At 42.7% G+C, this 22963-nt stretch overlaps 1 protein-coding gene across 2 annotated transcripts in view; it reads left to right on the top strand.

Annotated features, from left to right (window-relative positions):
• Positions 1-22963, top strand: part of COL24A1 (collagen type XXIV alpha 1 chain) — a 294542-nt gene that overhangs the window by 213890 nt on the left and 57689 nt on the right. For both annotated transcript variants that reach the window (XR_008846625.1, XM_056532502.1), the window contains exons 29-32: positions 8418-8471; positions 9692-9736; positions 10532-10576; positions 14657-14710. Coding sequence is in view for 1 of the 2 variants with exons in the window: in XM_056532502.1 (XP_056388477.1) it covers positions 8418-8471; positions 9692-9736; positions 10532-10576; positions 14657-14710 (198 nt within the window). In the remaining variant the exon portion in view is untranslated. The remainder of the gene's footprint in view (positions 1-8417; positions 8472-9691; positions 9737-10531; positions 10577-14656; positions 14711-22963) is intronic.

Raw genomic sequence — 22963 nt, forward strand, 5'->3', positions numbered from 1 at the left:
TTTACATATGCAAAAGTCGTGAAACCCCTGTGGGGTATTAAGGTTCACTTTACCCCTTGTTACGTTCCCCAAGGGGTCTAGTTTCCAAAATATAATGCCATGTGGGGGGTTTTTGCTGTCCTGGCACCATATGGGCTTCCTAAATGCGGCATGCCCCCAGAGCAAAATTTGCTTCCAAAAAGCCAAATGTGACTACTCCTCTTCTGAGACCTGTAGTGCGCCAGCAGAGCACTTTTCACCCCCACATGGGGTGTTTTCTGAATCGGGAGAAATTGGGCTTCAAATTTTGGGGGGTATTTTCTGCTTTAACCCTTTGTAAAAATGTAAAATTTTTGGGAAACCAAGCATTTTCGTAATTTTTTTATTTTTTTTTGTTACATATGCAAAAGTTGTGAAACCGCTGTGGGGTATTAAGGTTCACCTTACCCCTTGTTACGTTCCCCAAGGGGTCTAGTTTCCAAAATATAATGCCATGTGTTTTTTTTTTGCTGTCCTGGCACCATATGGGCTTCCTAAATGCGGCATGCCCCCAGAGCAAAATTTGCTTCCAAAAAGCCAAATGTGACTACTCCTCTTCTGAGACCTGTAGTGCGCCAGCAGAGCACTTTTCACCCCCACATGGGGTGTTTTCTGAATCGGGAGAAATTGGGCTTCAAATTTTGGGGGGTATTTTCTGCTTTAACCCTTTGTAAAAATGTAAAATTTTTAGGAAAACAAGCATTTTATATAAAATTATAATTTTTTTTTTACATTTGCAAAAGTCATGAAACACCTGTGGGGTATTAAGGCTCACTTATTTCCTTGTTACGTTCCTCGAGGGGTCTAGTTTCCAAAATGGTATGCCATGTGTTTTTTTTTTGCTTTTTTGGCACCCTAGGGGCTTCCTAAAGGTGACATGCCCCCCAAAAACCATTTCAGGAAAATGTTCTCTCCAAAATCCCCTTGTCGCTCCTTCCCTTCTGAGCCCTCTACTGCGCCCACTGAACACTTTACACAGACATATGAGGTATGTGCTTACTCGAGAGAAATTGGGCTAAAAATACCACTAAAAATGTTCTCCTTTTACTCCTTGCAAATATTCAAAAATTGGGTCTACAAGAACATGCGAATGTAAAAAATGAAGATTTAGAATTTTCTCCTTCACTTTGCTGCTATTCCTGTGAAACACCAAAAGGGTTAAAACACTTACTGAATGTCACTTTGAATACTTTGAGGGGTGCAGTTTTTATAATGGGGTCATTTATGGGGTATTTCTAATATGAAGACCCTTCAAATCCACTTCAAAACTGAACTGGTCACTGAAAAATAGTGAGTTTGAAAATTTTGTGAAAAATTTGAAAATTGCTGCTGAACTTTGAAGCCCTCTGGTGTCTTCCAAAAGTAAAAACTCATACATTTTATGATGCAAACATAAAGTAGACATATTGTATATGTGATCCAAAATTTTTTTTATTTTGAATATCCATTTTCCTTACAAGCAGAGAGCTTCAAAGTTAGAAAAATGCTAAATTTTCATTTTTTTCATCAAATTTTGGGATTTTTCACCATGAAAGGATGCAAGTTACCACAAAATTTTACTACTATGTTAAAGTGGAATATGTCACGAAAAAACAATCTCGGAATCAGAATGATAAGTAAAAGCATCCCAGAGTTATTAATGCTTAAAGTGACAGTGGTCAGATGTGCAAAAAACGCTCTGGTCCTAAGGTGTAAAATGGCCTGGTCCTTAAGGGGTTAACCCCTTAAGGACTCAGCCCATTTTGGCCTTAAGGACTCAGACAATTTAATTTTTACGTTTTCATTTTTTCCTCCTCGCCTTCTAAAAATCATAACTCTTTTATATTTTCATCCACAGACTAGTATGAGGGCTTGTTTTTTGCGCGACCAGTTGTCCTTTGTAATGACATCACTCATTATATCATAAAATGTATGGCGCAACCAAAAAACACTATTTTTGTGGGGAAATTAAAACGAAAAACGCAATTTTGCTAATTTTGGAAGGTTTTGTTTTCACGCCGTACAATTTATGGTAAAAATGATGTGTGTTCTTTATTCTGAGGGTCAATACGATTAAAATGATACTCATTATTATATACTTTTATATTATTGTTGCGCTTAAAAAAAATCACAAACTTTTTAACCAAATTAGTACATTTATAATCCCTTTATTTTGATGACCTCTAACTTTTTTATTTTTCCGTATAAGTGGCGGTATGGGGCTAATTTTTTGCTCCATGATCTGTACTTTTTTTTTATACCACATTTGCATATAAAAAACTTTTAATACATTTTTTATAATTTTTTTTTTAATAAAATGTATTAAAAAAGTAGGAATTTTGGATTTTTTTTTTCGTTCACGCCGTTCACCGTACGGGATCATTAACATTTTATTTTAATAGTTCGGACATTTACGCACGCGGCGATACCAAATATGTCTATAAAAAATGTTTTTTACGCTTTTTGGGGGTAAAATAGGAAAAAACGGACGTTTTACTTTTTTATTGGGGGAGGGGATTTTTCACTTTTTTTTTACTTTTACATTTTTTTAAATTTTTTTTTACACTTGAATAGTCCCCATAGGGGACTATTCATAGCAATACCATGATTGCTAATACTGATCTGTTCTATGTATAGGACATAGAACAGATCAGTATTATCGGTCATCTCCTGCTCTGGTCTGCTCGATCTCAGACCAGAGCAGGAGACGCCGGGAGCCGGACGGAGGAAGGAGAGGGGACCTCCGTGCGGCGTTATGAATGATCGGATCCCCGCAGCAGCGCTGCGGGCGATCCGATCGTTCATTTAAATGGCGAACTGCCGCAGATGCCGGGATCTGTATTGATCCCGGCACCTGAGGGGTTAATGGCGGACGCCCGCGAGATCGCGGGCGTCGGCCATTGCCGGCGGGTCCCTGGCTGCGATCAGCAGCCGGGATCAGCCGCGCATGACACTGGCATCGCTCCGATGCCCGCGGTTATGCTTAGGACGTAAATGTACGTCCTGGTGCGTTAAGTACCACCTCACCAGGACGTACATTTACGTCCTGCGTCCTTAAGGGGTTAAAGCAGTACTCCAGTGAATTTTTTTTTTAAATCAACTGGTGCCAGAAAGTTGAACAGATTTGTAAATCACTTCTATATAAAAAATATGAATCCTTCAAGTACTTATCAGCTGCTGTATGCTCCAGAGGAAGTTGTGTAGTTCTTTTCTGTCTGACCACAGTGCTCTCTGCTGACACCTCTGTCCATGTCAGGAACTGTCCACAGTAGAAGCAAATCCCCATAGTGAAATCTCCTACTCTTGACAGTTCCTGACAGGGACAGAGGTGGCAGCAGAGAGCACTGTGGTCAGACTGGATTCATTTTTATCCGTATTTTTACCCTTTATGTTACTTTTCATTTATGGTATTACATTTTTAGATGCCTTTTTGTTAAAACAAAGGGCCTAATCGTGGTGCCTTTAAAAAAAAAATTATATATATATATATATATATATATATATATATATATATATATATATATAAAAATATATATGTTCAACGCAAAAAAACACTTCCCCATTGACTTACATAGAGCAAAAATTGTGTGATTTTGATTACGCAATTGTAGAAAATACACTGTGTGAACAAAGCCTAAAATTATTTATTTATTCATTTATTTATTTATGTTAAGCTCTGGTACAAATGTCTGTGCGGGATGAGTATGGCTTTGTTCACACGACAGTATTTGTGTAAAAAAATTCCGCTCTGAAATTCCCTTTTCAATGGGATTCTGCTGCTTTCTGCACATGGCGGAATTTGCGCGGCAGATTTTTCCATCGCGGAATTTCCAACTCCAGGGTCTGCCGAAAGAATGAACATGTTCCTTCTTTTGGCAGTATCTGCTCTGAACTGCATTGCCGTCTATGGACACGACGAATTTCCGAACAGTCCGGTGGAACATGCAAATTTGTAAAATGACTATCTGTGATTTCCGGGCAGACATCCCGCTAATTTTCCGCCATGTGAACATGGCCTATAGCTGCAGGTGAAGTAGAAAACGCTCTCTACGCTCTCTGCTCTTTGACCTCCTGCCCTCTACACAACCCAATCTAAGCCATATGGCCGGACTAAAGAGCCTTATGACACCGAACACTTTCCGTCTTTTTATAGAGCGTATATTTTACACTGCCGACAATTATGGCTTTCCATTGCCGGAATCATAAGTTTCACAGTCCTGAAATATACTAGGAGGATACCTGGCTCCATTATATCTGGGGCTACAGCGCATAATTAGGATCTGAGCGGCGACGGGACGCAGACGCTCCGGATAGAGTCTCTGCACGGTGCTATGTCATTTTGTTGACTGTGCAAAACCAAGAAGTGATGCCGGATCGGCTAAGTGGATGGCGGATGTCCCACCGTCCTCTATTGTACCACTTAGACAGGGCTAAACTGGTTTACCCTGCAATTGCTTCCAGCCTAAGTGGCTCTTACATGAGACTATAAAGCAGTGTTTCCCTACCAGGGTGCCTCCAGCTGTTGCAAAACTACAACTCCCAGCATGCCCGGACAGCCTTCAGCAGGCTAAACTGGTAATTCCTGCAATTGCTTTCAGTCTAGGTGGCTCTTAAATAAGACTATAAATCAGTGTTTCCCAAACAGGGCGCCTCCAGCTGTTGCAAAACTATAACTCCCAGCATGCCCGGACAGCCTTCAGCAGGCTAAACTGTTCATTCCTGCAATTGCTTTCAGTCTAGGTGACTCTTACATAAGACTATAAATCAGTGTTTCCCAACCAGGGTGCCTCCAGCTGTTTCAAAACTACAACTCCCAGCATGCCCGGACAGCCTTCAGCACTTAGACGGGGCTAAACTGGTCATTCCTACAATTGCTTTCAGTCTAGGTGACTCTTACATAAGACTATAAATCAGTGTTTCCCAACCAGTGTGCCTCCAGCTGTTGCAAACTACAAATCCCAGCATGCCCGGACAGCCTTCAGCAGGCTAAACTGGTCATTCCTGCAATTGCTTTCAGTCTAGGTGGCTCTTACATAAGACTATAAATCAGTGTTTCCCTACTAGTGTGCCTCCAGCTGTTGCAAAACTACAACTCCCAGCATGCCCGGACAGCCTTCAGCAGGCTAAACTGTTCATTCCTGCAATTGCTTTCAGTCTAGGTGACTCTTACATAAGACTACAACTCAGTGTTTCCCAATCAGTGTGCCTCCAGCTGTTGCAAAACGACAACTCCCAGCATGCCCGGACAGCCTTCAGCAGGCTAAACTGGTCATTCCTGCAATTGCTTTCAGTCTAGGTGACTCTTACATAAGAATATAAACCAGTGTTTCCCAACCAGGGTGCCTCCAGCTGTTGCAAAACTACAACTCCCAGCATGCCCGGACAGCCTTCAGCATTTAGATGGGGCTAAACTGGTCATTCCTGCAATTGCTTCCAGTCTAGGTGGCTTTTACATAAGACTATAAATCAGTGTTTCCCTACTAGTGTGCCTCCAGCTGTTGCAAAACTACAACTCCCAGCATGCCCGGACAGCCTTCAGCAGGCTAAACTGGTCATTCCTGCAATTGCTTCCAGTCTAGGTGGCTTTTACATAAGACAATAAATCAGTGTTTCCCAATCAGGGTGCCTCCAGCTGTTGCAAAACTACAACTCCCAGCATGCCCGGACAGCCGAAGGCTGTCCGGGCATGCTGGGAGTTGTAGTTTTGCAACAGCTGGAGGCACCCTGATTGGGAAACACTGCTATAATTGAATGTCTTCCAGAACTGCTGAGTTCTTCATGACACCTGTAATAACCATTGATGAGAAGAAGATTACCGGGTGGGATTTTGTGTCCTACAATTTGTCATAAGATTGTTTGCTGCATGTTCTGTTCTATTTCATCCGCTTATATATCCCCATCTGTTCTTTCCTTCCTCTTGTTCCAATGATCACATCCCTTGTCTGAAGAAGAAAAAAAAATACACACTATTAATGTCATTTATTCAAATCTTTGGGTATCAATCGGTCAGTTTTAAAGAAGCACCCCAGGGTTTTATTTTCTTGCACATATCATACACACACACCACCACTAGTCGTACAACGCCATTTGTTTTATTCCAGCACAGCGGAATCCATGTGTTACATTACTGTAACTGGATCATGTTATCACCAGTTTCACTCAAAAAAGTGAGTTAGAAGGGGGTACTCCACTGGAAAACATATTTTTTTTTTTTCAATCTTTTCAATCAACTGGTGCCAGAAGGTTAAACAGATTTGGAAATTACTTCTATTAAAAAATCTTAACCCATCCAGTACTTATCAGCTGCTGTATATTCCAGAGGAAGTTCTTTTCTTTTTTAATTTCCTTTCTGTCTTACCACAGTGCTCTCTGCTGACACCTCTGTCCATTTTTGGAAATGTCCAGAGTAGGAGAAAATCCCCATAGAAAACCTCTACTGCTCCGGACAGTTCCTAAAATGGACAGAGGTGTCAGCAGAGAGCACTGTGGTCAGACAGAAAATATATTTAAAAAAATAACTTCCTGTGGAGCACACAGCAGCTGATAAGTACTGGAAGGATTAAAAAATTTTAAATAGAAGTAATTTACAAATCTGATCAACTTTCTGGCACCAGTTGATTTAAAAAAAAAAAATTTTTTTTCCAGTGGAGTACCCCTTTAATATGAACTGTTCTTAATATGAATAACAGGATGTCAGACCTGGGTTATGACTTCCTTTGGACTACAGGATGACATCATTACCAATCAGAGACCTTCTTCTAGCTCCTAGATCTCTCCCCAGTTCTGTATACCTTCAATTTCTATGGGATTAGGATATGTAGTAATTATAACCCTCCCCACTCCAATCTGTATACTGCTGCTGCTATCTCTATGGAATCAGGATATGTATTAGTTATATCTCTCCCCATTCAGATCTGTATACTGCTGCTGCGGCTGTTTCTATAGTGTCAGGATATAAAGTAGTTATACACCTCCCCCCAGCTCTATCTGTATACTGCTGCTGCTATCTCTATGGTATCAGAATATATATAGTAGTTATACACCCCCCCCCCATCAAGCCCTATCTGTATACTGCTGCTGCTATGCTTAAAAAATTGGGATATATAACAGTTATACCCCTCCCCTTTAACTCTATCTGTATACTGCTGCTGCTGCTATCTCTATGAGATCAGGTTATATAATAGTTTTACCTCGTGTATTATCCCACAGAAAGATTGCCCCAAATGGGGTAAATAAAATCTCCTTAAATCGGCCATGCAAATCACCCCAACTTTTGGTGTAGTTAGAATGTAGGGAAGTGCTGACAAGCCTCGATTACAGGGAACAGGATGCTTCCAGTCCTGTAGTAGACAGACACAATATGTAGTAGCAGGAAAAAAGATCCCTTAGAAGAAGCGCACATCCCTTGTCTAATGGACGATCAATAATAAATGTATTAAAAATATACGATGTATAATAAATTAAATGATCTTTAATCCAGTAGGTAAAACAATAAAAAAATTATGTGTCTCGGGGATCACAGATCCCTTCATCAGGTTAGTTTTTGACTAATATGATGAAGGGGTCTGTGAACCCTGAAACACGCCGGGAGTCTTTTTTTTCCTGCTACTACATATTGAATTCTGTTAAGGGGCACTTACTTTTACTCATAGGTAATGGTGTTGTTCTATTCATGAATGTTCCAAATTTGTTATGTGATTTCTCAGATTCTTTTAGTCTCATTATATGACTTTTTATTCAAGGATCAAAAACCATTTTGAATGATGAATATGCAGAAATAGGAGACATCAAGCATACATTCACCATATATTGAGGGCTGCAATACATACATCATCACTCCCTTCAAATGGAAACCAACTTTCTATATCTAGATAAAAGTACATAGGAGATTTATGAGATGTATGACCTGTTCATGACTGATGATATCTAAAGGTGCCCGGTTCCTCCCCAAGTCTGAGATATGGCGTATAATGTACTTTCTTCCATCCACTTTCCACAATCAAATGGAAAAATGACATTCCTGGAGAGCTTGTATGAACCTGCTAACCAATAATTACATGTCTCCCCATGGAATTTCTCTACAGCATCATCTTCATCATCCATTGTCATCTTAACCATTGCACTGCTGGTCAGTTTTACTGATCTGTGAACCAAGGAGAGCCGAAGCTAGAAAGAGCGTCTGCCATTGGAGGATCTAGTACATTTATGGATTACATGGACACAATTTGTAATACCTCAGTTCTCCTGTGAGGGCACTGCAGGGGAAGTTAACACTTTCTGCCAGGTTAACCTGCAGAATAATTATGATTAATGCAAAGAACTATCAGTTTTGATACTAAAATGTATGAAGTCGTCGTCTATATATCTAGTGCTTCATCTTTTACATCACTGATCTACAGCTACACCATCTTTTTTTTTAGGGTCCACGAGGTCCTGACGGTCCACCAGGAGATCAGGGCAGCCCAGGGTTAAAGGTAAATTAACTAATAGGATCCATAAACACAGTGGCCCGATTCTATCCTTATAAATACATAATCCTCATGGGCCCAGCAGTATAATTTTAGATGTTTTCTTAATATGTAGGTTATTTTTACTATTTGAGGATTTCACATTTACGGAGGTGTCTGTGTACTACCGAGGGTAAAGTGGTCTCACCTACGTGCCCCATATCTGTATACATATCAGGTTGAGGCTTCTCCTAGGGGACTATTTATAACAATCATTTGATTGCTAATACTGTTCAGTGCTATGCATGGGGCATAGCACTGATCAGTGTTATTGGTGATCTTCTGCTCTGGTCTGCTTGATCTCAGACCAGAGCAGAAGACCCCTGGAAATGGACAGAGGCTAGTCATGGGATCAAACACAAAGGGGGCATTTATGAAGGCTTGTGCACCTTTAAACATGCGAATATTGGGCATTTAGACTGACAGATCTATGCACATTTGCATTTCGTATGCTACTTTATCGGATGTATGTGCCAGAGAGTGTGTCTAGTAGGAGATGTTGGCTTAGTTTTACTGCCATATCTACTGAACCCCGATGTTATCATAAGCAATTTTTGCAAAGTTGCACATAATTGCGCAAGTGGCACACCACCCCCGACCACCCGTACCTAACTGATTAATTGACTTTTAATTGACTATTGCATATCTCTGTGACCTTCTCGTCCATATCTCTCTCCCTTTGGAAAGTGTAGTAGGTACGCCAGGACGTAATGTCGCACTTTAGCTGAAATGTATTACAAAGGCTTTTCACTCATAGTAAATTCTGGCCAACTGATAGACACTGAAAATTGTGCAGAATACGTGCACCGTGTCGTACCAAAACACAGCAGATAATACATCTCCCCCATGATCTTGGTCTGTATGTTTTCATTAGAGATGAGCGAACTTACAGTAAATTCGATTCGTCACGAACTTCTCGGCTCGGCAGTTGATGGCTTATCCTGCGTAAATTCGTTCAGCCTTCAAGTGCTCCGGTGGGCTGCAAAAGGTGGATACATTCCTAGGAAAGAGTCTCCTAGGACTGTATCCACCTTTTCCAGCCCACCGGAGCACCTGAAAGCTGAACTAATTTATGCAGGAAAAGTCATCAACTGCCGAGCCGAGAAGTTCGTGACGAATCGAATTTACTGTAAGTTCGCTCATCTCTAGTTTTCATGATTACATTTTAATATTTCCTCTACTTTCAGGGTGAAAGAGGTGATCCTGGGAAAAAGGGACCTCCTGGGCGTATTGTGAGTAGAATTTTAAATTCACATCCAAACAATAATAATCTTGGATTTATTTATATATATATATATATATTATATATATATATATATATATATATATATATAGTGGTTCCTCAAGTTACAATATTAGCTGTAAATGTCTATGTCAGTGTTTCCCAAGCAGGGAGCCTCCAGCTGTTGCAAAACTACAACTCCCAAGCCTCCAGCTGTTGCAAAACTACAACTCCCAGCATTCCCGGACAGCCAAAGGCTGTCCGGGCATGCTGGGAGTTGTAGTTTTGCAACAGCTGGGGTCACCCTGCCTGGGAAAAACTGGTCTATGTAGAGGACAGGAGCTTCTTCAGGGTCCTGTACAGTACACAGTGTCCTAAAAAAGTAATGGAATCGCCCCCACCTGGTGTCCAAAGGAGAAGCTAAAGTGTACAGAACATGTAATACCTCCCTGTACTGTAGGGGGCGCTACCAGACACCAGTCAGTGCATACATTTCAGTAATACAGGGGTTTTACCAGCGAATGTCCATTTTGATTGGTCGGTTCTTCCAGCTTGTATGTTGAGTCTGGTTTCAACTTACGATGGTCCAGAAAAGAACATTGTATGTTGAAAATATTGTATGTTAAGGCCATTGTAAGTTGAGGGATCACTATATATATATATGTATATTATAGTTTTGCAGCATCTGAAGGTCCACAGTTTTGAGACCACTAGATTTTATGTTTGAGGGCATCAACCCATTCAGTTCTTATTGTTACTGTTCCCAATATACCTTCATAAATTGTCTTTTTAAATACTCACATAGGGAAAGGTGGGAAATCCTGGAGAACGAGGAGAACAAGGAAAACCTGTAAGTAACACATGGAAAGTGGAAAATGCTGACTAATCATGTCATGTTTGTTTCTTCATGTTAAAAAGGAGATATAATACATTTCAATAGATATATTAACAGGCAGCAAAGGCCTTCTGCTGTTAGGACACTGATGCTAGATCTTTCCATTCTGGAGATCTTCTAAAGCAGGGTTCATGCTGCATTTTTGTCTTTGTTTCACTGTTTCCATTGCAGGATGGTTAATTTTGTTGTATGCAAAAATGTAGCCAGCTATGTTATTACAACAGAAAAAAGTATTGATGTAAAACAAAAATAGAGAAACAGAAAAATAGCCGCACATCCACCATTTATATTTTTATCTACATGTTTCTCAGCATCATTTCAAACACTAACAGGTTGTTAGTATACATTTTGATCAAAAAGTACAAGCCCACTCGCCACGTCAAGGCCACCTAGTCAGAGTGGGTCCCTAACCTAACACTGGCATAGCGCCGGGCGGCGACCACTGCCTCCATGACACCAAGCCCCGGGCCACCCCACTCCACAGACAAAGCATCACAGAAACACAGAGCACCACACCAGTGTGCGCACCTACCATGTGCTCCCTGCCAGAGGGCTGGGAGAATGCTAAGAGGAAACCAATATGCAGTCTCCTGCTAATTAAAAACGCCTGGGCCAAATGGGTGGAGCAAAGTGCTGGCTATGAAAGAGGGGAGAGACTACAAATGTACAACAAAAATGGAGAAACAGAAAAAGTATTTGTTGCAATCCTTTTTTTTTTTATCATGTAAGTCATCCGTTTTTAGCATTCGTTAACGTATATGTGCATAAATGTATATGTAAAACGGAAACAGAAATGTGGTGGAAACCCACCTTTAAGGGTACGTTCAAACGGGAGTGCATCCGCAGCGTATTTGACGCCGCTGATGCGCTGCCAGCACACACAGAGTTATGGCAGAGTGAGCTCCCTGCTGCCGTAGCTCTGTTTGTCCGCTCATATCTGTGGATTTCCTGCCGGCATTTACAAGTGAACATACAAAGCTACGGCTGCAGCAGCAGCAGGGAGTTTACTTTGCCGTAACTATGCGTGTGCTGACAGCTCATCCACAGGGTCAAATACGCTGCGGATGTGCTCCCGTTTGAACGTACCCTAAGCAAGTTTTATAGTGTAGCATAAAAGCACACAAACTCATTGCAATGTACTCCACAGTTAGTTGGGCCCCACCTAAACTTGTGTTTACCTGCATTCAAGCTGGTAAACATATATTTATTTTGGGATCAGCAGCACAAACATTAAGAGCTCAGGCTACTGTCTTAATACTGTGCTATTGCAGAATGGGTATCAGTTAAAGCATTAATTTCATTGGTAAGAAAATAAAAATGCTCAAGTCAGTGTAGTTATGTGACCTAATGCCTATATGCATAATAATATGCATGTTTTTATATGTAAATACCTTTTTGATCTATGTATTATTTTGCTCCCTCTGTTTGCACTTCTCCTGAAGGCTGGGGCTTTTTTCAGGACCATGACAAACTCTCTCCTTTCCTTACCCCCTCCCTCTCCCTGCACAAACATTTTTACATTGGCGCCTAAGAGATGTGTGCCCAAAGTGCATGCTTTATATAAGGCTAAAGCAGCCATGTGGAACCTACATGATACAAATACTCAAGAAATAAGTTTATAAAATGACCGTAAAAATTTTTTTTTGCATATAAATAATAATTTAGCCTGTCAGAGTGCATGGAAATGCTCCTCTTCTGACAAGACTGCAAGCTGTCTGCATCTTGTCGGATCTCACAGGGGTTCAGCTTACACTGATGAAAGCTGCATTATACACTGCTCTGAGGCACAGCAGGGACATAACTACATCACCAGGTCCAAAATATCTTGTTAGGACCAAAAAGACTTGGATACCAGGGTTCGCTTGCAAAATTAAAGAGGCAGAGACCCCTAGTGGCAGTTTTATCACATCTTTATCACATCTTCACATCTTAAATTTTTTTTAAGTTAAGGAATTAGTAAAAGAAAAAAAGTTATTTATAATGACAGATACACTTTAAAGGAGTTCTGCAGTAAAGCATAACTTATGCCGTATCCAAAGGACTGACTGCTGGGACCCCCCGCGATCTCCTGAACGGAGCCCCGGCAGTCTGAGCGAAGAGGTTGTGTGGCTTCCTTTGGGGGTCATAACAGCCGCTTCTGGAAGACTGCCGGGGCTCCGTTCAGGAGATTGCGGGGAGTCCTCTGGATAGGGGATAAGTTATGTTTCACTGCTCTACTCCTTTACGTTATCATACATTTCCCTAAGAGGACATTTATTGTTTGTAGCCCCCTGCTGTAAATGTGTGAAATCACAAGGCTGGTCATTGAACTGTAAGTTGATTCTGAATATTCCTTATTATGTATAGACTAAATCATTAATTTAATTTAGACTAAATCATTAAATTTAGAGTACACAACACAGCTACACTTTCTGTCTGTAATTATATGGTCCCACAATTTTTTGTTTTATATAGAGATAGATACACAACAGTGCAGCGATTTCCAAAAGGAAAGATGAAATATTATAACACTAAACATTTATTGTCATGGGACACGTTTCGAGGTTGACCTATCCCCTTCATCACGCACCGTCCTTGGGATACAAGGACTTTAAATGAGGTCAGGATATGAGGATGGGATATCAAGGTTAGGATATGAGGTCGGGTTATGAGGACTGGATATTAGGATGAGATATGAGGAAGAAATATGAGGACGGGATATTAGGATGAGATATGAGGAAGAAATATGAGGACAGGATATAAGTTTGAGAGATAAGGACGAGATATGAGGTCGGGATATGAGGCTGGGATATGAGGATGAGAAATGAGTATGGGATTCAAGGTCGGGATATAAGAAAGAGAGTAACATTGTTGCTTTTCCTTTCCCACAAGGTACACTGTTAGTTTCCTATAAAGGGGTCCATTGAGTTTCTGTCATGGTGTTCATCATGCAATGCTATTTTTTCTGCCATTTTTGTTGGAATCCTTGAGGCTCTTAAACACAGCCAACGATATTTTGGCAGAAAGGTGTGGAGCTGTGCTGAATTTTCTAGGCAGATGTTGTATTCAGATTATCCATGACCCAAGGGATATATCTTGTTGATCTACTAAATTATTTTGAAATACAATATAGATGCTGCTGTGGTGTCCCGGTACAGGACCTTGTCCTGTTCCTGTCTTGAGTCCCCTCAGGAAGAGTCCCTGCAGTCCATAGGGCTCTCCTGCAGGGCTCACCCCTTTGCTCACCTTATATAATGCATTATAAATGTATTGTACATATTGTTCAGTTTGTATACAAAGGTAGTACAAATGTATAGGACCTTCCTGGGTCATGTGATACTGTCATGTGATCTACCCAGAGTTCCCTGGGTACAGGACCTCCAGGCTTGGCAACCAATGGGATTAGTCCAGCCCCCCTAGTATATAAGGGGCTGTAGTCTCTAAATTCACTCTCTTGATTCCTGTATCTAAAGCAAACACAATCTCTGCAACTACTAAATTCATCTCATCTAGGCCAAAGCCTAAGGAACCTGCAGCCACTACAAAACGTGAGTGATCAAGCTCTATCTACAATTCTAATGACTACTACTCAACTCAAGTATACAATTAGTAGCACAGTGGCCTGCATAAATCTCAATACTACAAGTCCCAGCAAGCCTGTGAGGTATCCTGCATCCCGGTTGCCTCTAAAGAAACTGCATAACTGTAAAGACTGTTCTATAAGAAGTTTAAGTAAAAGTTCCAGTTATTTGCACAATTCCGGCTGTGGACGTTGCATTATTTCCTGCCATTTTTGGGCCGGTTGTCGGCAGGGCCTTCTACACAAAACAACCGCACCCTGTCGTCATGACAAATCAGGGGTTAATACCACCAGACCCTGCAACACCTTTGCAACACCCCGTCACCACACTGCATATCTTTTTACAACTCCCAACATGCATGCCAGGTCATCCTAGAATCGTTGCTTCCAAACCTCTGGAAAACCAATGGTTGAAGGCTGCGCTACTACTGTTGGTATAACATAGTGATTCATTCTTCATTTGTTTTACTTCATAGGGCACAGCTGGTCCATCGGGAAGTAACGGAGACGTGGGTCCTCCTGGAGAAACAGTATGTTCATTCTTTATATTACATGATAGATTTTATTATTGTTTATAAAGCCCCATCATATACACACATGCCTAATATAATCACCCACATTGGCCCCTCACAAGTAGAGATGAGCGAACTTACAGTAAATTCGATTCATCACGAACTTCTCAGCTCGGCAGTTGATGACTTTTCCTGCATAAATTAGTTCAGCTTTCAGGTGCTCCGGTGGGCTGGAAAAGGTGGATACAGTCCTAGAAGACTCTTTCCTAGGAATGTATCCACCTTTTCCAGCCCACCGGAGCACCGGAAAGCTGAACTAATTTATGCAGGGAAAGTCATCAACTGCCGAGCCGAGAAGTTCGTGACGAATCGAATTTACTGTAAGTTCGCTCTTCTCGCAAGCAGACAGAGAATATACTGTACAAGCTCCGAGTGGATATCGTCCTTTCAGATTCCGAGGTCCCAGTACCAGAAAGCTGCAATCCCAACCAATACACCACAGTGCCACTCACATATGTTCACTATAGGGCACACCCGGAAAGATATCAGTAGATTTGTAAATTACTTCTTTTAAAAAAATCGTAATCCTGCCAGTGCTTTTTAGGGGCTGTATACTACAGAGGAAATGCTTTTTCTTTTTGGATTTCTCTTCTGTAATGACCACAGTGCTCTCTGCTGACCTCTGCTGTCCATTTTAAGGAACTGTCCAGAGTAGCATATGTTTGCTATGGGGATTTTTTCCCTGCTCTGGACAGTTCCTAAAATGAACAGCAGAGGTCAGCAGAGGTCAGCAGAGAGCGCTGTGGTCGTGACAGAAGAGAAATCCAAAAAGAAAAGCATTTCCTCTGTAGTATACAGCCCCTAAAAACTGCTGGAAGGATTAAGATTTTTTTTAATAGAAGTAATTTACAAATCTGTTTTAACTTTCTGGCACCAGTTGATTTAAAAAAAAAAAAGTTTTCCACGGGAGTACCCCTTTAACCAAAAGGAGCTTTATATCCTATAAAGTTATATTAAAGGGGTATTCCGCCAAAGGATAGGGGATAAGATGTCTTATCGCGGGGGGTCCGACCGCTAGGACCCCCCCCTCCCATAGCTATGAATGGAGGGGGCGTGGGGTGATGTCTCCAGTCCCGGAAATCCAGCGATGCTGCATGGAAGTCGTGGGGGGTTGGGCAAGCGATCGGACATCTGATCCCCTATCATTTGGATGGGGGATAAGATGTCTAAAGGCGGAATACCCCTTTATTAAATTATTCAGCACAAAAATGTTGGACCTGAAAACAACATAGTGTTAGAAGGTGGAAATAAACGGTCTGCAAGACGGCCACACAAAGCCTGACATTTATACATAATATTAGAATTGGCTCGTAGTGAACCTCGCAGCTCGGCTGTTGATTACTTTAGTCTGAAATTCAGCTTTCCAAGGGCTCCAGTTGCCTGGAAAAGGTGGATACAGTCCTAGGAGACCTAAGACTGTCCTCCTGGACTTCTCCAGGCAACCAGAGCCCTTGAAAAGCTGAACTAATTTACGCAGACTTAAGTACCGTATTTTTCGCCCTATAGGACGCACCTGCATAAAAGACGCACCCAATTTTAAAGGTGCAAAATGTAGAAAAAAAAGATTCTGAACCCAACAGTGATCTTCAACCTGCGGACCTCCAGATGTTGCAAAACTACAACTCCCAGCATGCTGGGAGTTGTAGTTTTGCAACATCTGGAGGTCCGCAGGTTGAAGACCACTGGATAGGAGGTAATACTCACGTGTCCCCGTCTCCGCTGCCCTGGATGTCGCTCCATCGCTGTCGCCGCGTCCCCGTGGTGTCCCCGACGCTCCGGACGTCTTCTTCCCCGGGATCCACGCTCTCCGTCGCCGTCATCACGTCGCTACGCACGCAGCTCCTATTGGATGACGGGACGGCGTGCGCGAAGACGTGATGACGTCGAAGGAGAGCGCCGGCCATGCAGGGGATCCCGGCACGGAGCAGACACCGAGGAGGCAGGTAAGGTCCCTCCCGGTGTCCTGTAAGCTGTTCGGGATGCCGCGGTCCCAAACAGCCCGACTGAACAGCCTGGGTTAGTGTCACTTTCCCTTGAGACGCAGCAGTCAGCTTTGATCGCCACGTCTGAAGGGTTAATACAGGGCATCACCACGATCAGTGATGTCCTGTATTAGCCGCGGGTCCCGGCCGTTGATGGCCGCAGGGACCGCCGCGATAGGGGTGTATTCGCCGTATAAGACGCACCAACATTCCCCCCCCAGGTTTGGGGAAGAAAAAGTGCGTCTTATACGGCAAAAAATACGGTAATCAAGGGCCGAGCCACGAGGTTTGCTACGAGCCAATTTACTATAAGTTCCCTCAACTCTACATAATATAAAATGGCTGATATCTTTGGTTTGAGAACAGGTTCTCTGCCCTCTGTAATAGACAAACTACAGTGCACATACATTTTCATACAGATTAACCCCTTAATGATCTCCGTTATCCTTTTGTACAATGGTTACTAAGGGACTTTTCTTCCACTGCATACATGTCGGGTAAGGCAGGGTCCAAGTTCACAAAAATTAAAATCCTGCTTCCAGCCTCGGCAGAAAGAATTGACAAGTCAATTCTTACTGTGGAATCTGCTCGCAAATGCAATGCAATAGCCCTCATAGAATGGAAGAATTAAAATGTCATGTTTCTTGGTATGCAGTGGAAAAATACACATTATTATCTTTATTTTTATTATAATTTTTTTTTTTTAGTTTATTAAATAAAGGCCTAAATTTAACAATCTGCATATAACAAATGTTTCCTTTCTGCCCATAACGACCAATCACGGCTCAGCTTTCATGTCTCGGATTGCTCTGGTAAAATTAAACCTGAGCCATGATTGGTTGCTATCTACAAATCAGACATATGATTGATAATCAATAAGGAAAGAGACTCAGCAACTCGCCATTCCTGCAGTTCAACTTCTTTATTCCAAGAAGAGCATAGTACACATCAAGCTAAGGGAGGGCTGGGGAGGAGGCAGGGGGTGCGGGTAGAACTGCACAGTTTTGTGCCGACCTGGCACTTCTTCTGGCTACTTGCGTGCAAGTAGCCAGAAGAAGTGCCAGGTCGGCACGAAACGTGCAAGTAGCCAGAAGAAGTGCCAGGTCGGCACGAAACGTGCAAGTAGCCAGAAGAAGTGCCAGGTCGGCACAAAACGTGCAAGTAGCCAGAAGAAGTGCCAGGTCGGCACGAAACGTGCAAGTAGCCAGAAGAAGTTCCAGGTCGGCACGAAACTGTGCAGTCCTACCCGCACCCCCTGCCTTCTCCCCAGCCCTCCCTTACCTTGATGTGTACTATGCTCTTTTTGGAATAAAAAAGTTGAACTGCAGGAATGGTGAGTTGCTGAGTCTCTTTCCTTATTGATTGCCTTGTTGGATTCATTACTACTCGTAGCACCACCTACCTGCTTGCATGGGCTCCGGGCTAGATGCTTGTCTACACGCATAGGGCTCATTCACACTGGTGGTGCCTGACGCTCTGCTTCTTTGCTGCTTATATGATTGATAAATCTGGGCCGTAGTATTTTAAATGTGCAAATGAAGCACAAAAAAATTTATAAATAAATAAATATGCCCTATTACATTTCTGTACATTGGCCCAGATTTGATAAACTTTGTGAGAGAGAAAGTGGAGGGATTTTTCCACAGCGACCAATCACATCTCAGCTAACAAGCTGTGGTAAAGTGAAACCTGGGCTGTGATTGGTTGCTGTGGAAAAATCACTTCACCTTTTCCCTCACACAGTTTGATAAATCTGGGCCTAAGTGTATTGGCTTTTCCGAGTTACTGTAGCTCAGCTCCTGTTCATATCGGTGGAAGCTGAGGTGCAGTTACCCAGCATGGCCACTACACATTGGAGGAGATTCATCAAAACCTGTCCAGAGGAAAGTTGCTGAGTTGCCCATAGCAACCAATCAGATTGCTTCTTTCATTTTTAAATAGTCCTCTGAAAAATGAAAGAAGTGATCTGATTGGTTGCTATGGGAAACTCAGCAACTTTTCTTCTGAACAGGTTTTTATAAATCTCCCCCATTAAGTGGAACCAACTGTTCCAGCCCCAACATCCTGCCGATCACATACTTATGGCTTATCCAGAAACCCTTTAAATGGGCACTCTCATTAAAACTAATTTTTGCTTTTGCACGCCTTATGGTAAAAAAAATCTGCCACTAGGTGTCTCTCTACTTGTCCAGAGCACATTTCCCCCCATCTCTTGCACAGACTTTGGACACCTGCTGGCCTGGCAGAAGTCCAAAAGCAGGAAATGCAGTCTGGAGTGCTGAGGGGGTGGGGTGGGTGGGTTGTTCAGCTTTAGCCAATCATAGCTCATCTCACACTGAACTGCTCTGGGCTGTGTGTAACAGAGTGAGGGAGGAAGTTCTCCCCTGTATGCCTTCAGATGATGTCACGCCTGCTGAGACTGAGCAGAAAATACAGAGGAATATAAAGGTAGAAAAATAAAAAATAATAAAAATGAAGGCAGGGGGGGGGGGGGGGATTATCATGATAGGGGCAGTGAATTGGGAGGATTATAACATTTAACAAGATCATACGGCCAATAAGGCCAATAATAGGCTTGTCGCTAAGAAGTGATCTAAGATCTCCTGGTGGTCAACGTGTAGCCAGCAATCTGGTCATTTACAGTATTTTTCGGCCTATAAGACGCACCAGCGTATAAGACGCACCCAATTTATAGGTGCAAAATCTAAAAAAATAAAGATTTTGAACCCAATAGTGGTCTTCAACCTGCGGATCTCCAGATGTTGCAAAACTACAACTCCCAGCATGCCCGGACAGCCAACGGCTGTCCGGGCATGCTGGGAGTTGTAGTTTTGCAACATCTGGAGGTCCTCAGATTGAAGACCACTGCATAGGAGGTAATACTCACGTGTCCCCGCCGCTCCAGACCCGTCACCGCTGCCCTGGATGTCGCTCCATCACTGTCGCCGTGTCCCCGTCACCCTGGAACATCTCTGCTGTCGGCCGGGTATCCTCGCTCTCCGTCGCTGCCATCACGTTGTTACGCACGCCGACGCACGTACGCGACGACGTGATGACGAGGAAGGAGAGCACCGGCCATACAGGGGATCCCTGAACGGAGAAGACACCGAGGAGGCAGGTAAGGTCCCCCCCGGTGTCCTGTAAGCACTAACCCGGCTATTCAGTCGGGCTGTTCGGGACCGCCGCGGTGAAATCGCGGCGGTCCCCAACAGCCCGACTGAACAGCCGGGTTAGTGTCACTTTCGCTTCAGACGCGGCGGTCAGCTTTGATCGCCGCGTCTGAAGGGTTAATACAGGGCATCACCGCGATCGGTGATGTCCTGTATTAGCCGCGGGTCCCGGCCGTTGATGGCCGCAGGGACCGCCGCGATAGGGGTGTATTCGCCGTATAAGATGCACCGACTTTTCCCCCCCAGTTTTGGGGAAGAAAAAGTGCGTCTTATACGGCGAAAAATACGGTATATAAACCTTTGACATGTTGTCCAGACAATTACGTCTTAGTCCTGAGAGTTCTAACCCATTGAAATACCGTAAGTGGCAGTGTGCATTACATTCATGGCAAGCAGTACACCGGCACAGATATAGTTTTCTATTCTTTATCTCCAATAGTCTTCAGTACAAAAACTGGTACAGTATCATCACCTGTACATAAAACATATATTCACCCAGGTGCAAGTTGGTCGCTTTAGTGAAACATTACGGACGCGGCAAATGCATGGAAGTCCATTGCTCCAGCCGGAGCTTCAAATCTCCTCTTTGCCGTTCGTCCATCCGCTCCTTCGGGGATAAAAAAAAAATTAGCTCACACGCCTGTGAGCTCCGTCGGCAACGTTTCAGGATTGCATCCCTTTGTCAAGCCTACAATAGTGCGCCCTCCACCATGTTACATAGCCCACAATTCTCGCAAGCGTTACGTCTATAATTAAAAACACACATAAGGTGTAAAATCTTCACGAAATAGCAAAATATTACAAAAATGCATTAAAGTTGCAGTGTTCATTAATACCATTAGGAGTAAGAGCATTCAATCTTGTTATCCAAAAGACTTTCCATTGTAACAATTTATTTTTTATATATTCATTACTCGGGCCAGAGATCTCTTCTAATACCAGCCTAGCAACACTTGAAGTGAGCTAAAGGGAGCCTCCGGGTGTATACATCACGTCCAGTGTGTTGAATATACACCCATCCTTGTGGGTTTTCGTACCTTATACAGCAGTGTGCATTACGGCCTGGCTGGCCTCCCGATCCGACTCACTCCAATATAGTCTTTGGGGAATGAGTCGTATTTGATTGGCTGATGTGCACTTCAGGACGATCAGGACTGAGACCTGGTGCGATTTAAACTTTTGACGTGTCCTTGTGACACATCAAAAGTTTATATAAATGACACTAACACTTTAGGATCAAAACCGAATGACCATGGATTCAGGAGTTTGTCTGGCGCAGAGAGGAACCATCAGGCAGCCAAGTAAAATCAATGGATTTATTAAATGCAACGCGTTTCGCTGCGCATGCGCAGCTTCATCAGGCATGATGCCTGATGAAGCTGCGCATGCGTAGCGAAACGCGTTGCATTTAATAAATCCATTGATTTTACTTGGCTGCCTGATGGTTCCTCTCTGCGCCAGACAAACTCCTGAATCCATGGTCATTCGGTTTTGATTTTACTCTTACCCAGGAGGGCTGCAGTGGACCTTCTTCTATATTTCTTCTGCATTTTACCTTGTTGTGTGTGGGCGCACAACCAACTTTGGTAAGCGGCTTGGGAATTACCGTCCCCTACCCCCACTAACAAGATCTACTGATCCCGCACATAAGGCGCCTTCCTCCCTCTCTCTAACTAACACTTTAGGGGGACATTCACAGGCATGAGATATGCTGCAGATTTGGAGTATTCAATCATTTAGGCACATTAATTGCATCGATTCTACAGCAGATCTTCGTTGTGTGAATGTGCCTACAAGGGTTATCTGGGGAGAAATTTTATTTTTAGAATTCTGCTCAGGCAAGTAGTAAAAGTTAAAAACACACAAAAGCCACACTTAAAGGGGTATTCCAGGCAAAAACTTTTTTTTTATATATCAACTGGCTCCGGAAAGTTAAACAGATTTGTAAATTACTTCTGTTAAAAAATCTTAATCCTTCCAATAGTTATTAGCTTCTGAAGTTGAGTTGCTGTTTTCTGTCTAACTGCTTTCTGATGACTCACGTCCCGGGAGCTGTCCAGCTCCTATGGGGATATTCTCCCATCATGCACAGCTCCCGGGACGTGACATCATCATAGAGCAGTTAGACAGAAAACTTCAGAAGCTAATAACTATTGGAAGGATTAAGATTTTTTAATAGAAGTAATTTACAAATCGGTTTAACTTTCCGGAGCCAGTTGATATATAAAAAAAAAAGTTTTTGCCTGGAATACTCCTTTAACTTCTGATCAGCTGAGCACGCAATTTCTTGTGTCAACCTCAATCCCGGAAGTGCTGTCCTTCGGGACTGGTGCTCTGTGAAAACAGCGGTGGTGGGGAAGCAAGGAAGGTAAGTATGGGTGTTTTATTTATTTATTTATTTTTTTAACTCTTACCACCTACCTGAGCAGAATTTAAAAAAAAATATATATATATTAATTAAAGGAGATTTATCAAAACCTGTGTAAACGAAAAGTTGACCAGTTCCCCATAGCAACCGATCAGATCACATCTTTTATTTTTTAGAGGCCCTTTTCAAAATGAAAGAAGCCATCTGATTGGCTCCTATGGGCAACTGGTCAACTTTTTCTCTGCACAGGTTTTGATAAATCTCCCATACCCATTGGACATGCGCAGGCTGAACCCGCCAGTTTTGAGATGACGATGTCTGAGGCATCTTGGGAGAGATAGCTGTCAGCCAAGCTAATGTTATATTTATGGCCACCATTAGGCTGGATTCACACTTTCCAAGTGTAATTCTGCTTTGAAATAAGACTTGGAAATTCCGGTCCCATTGCTGACATTGGGATTCCGTTGCACGGTGCACGCGACAGAGTTTCCGTTGCTGAAATTCCGCAACCGAAAGAATGATCGTGGCCGTTCTTTCAGCGGAATATTCCTGGAATACATTGCTGTCTATGGGGACGGCAATGAACGTACGGTCCTAACGTCAACCGATTCAGTCAGCACTGGCCACACTTGGAATCTCGGGCCAGAATTTTTCAGGCCGGAAATTCTGCAGTATAAACCCAGCCTGTGGT

This window comes from Hyla sarda, chromosome 7 (assembly GCF_029499605.1).
Source record: "Hyla sarda isolate aHylSar1 chromosome 7, aHylSar1.hap1, whole genome shotgun sequence".
NCBI classification, from domain to species: Eukaryota; Metazoa; Chordata; class Amphibia; order Anura; family Hylidae; genus Hyla; species Hyla sarda.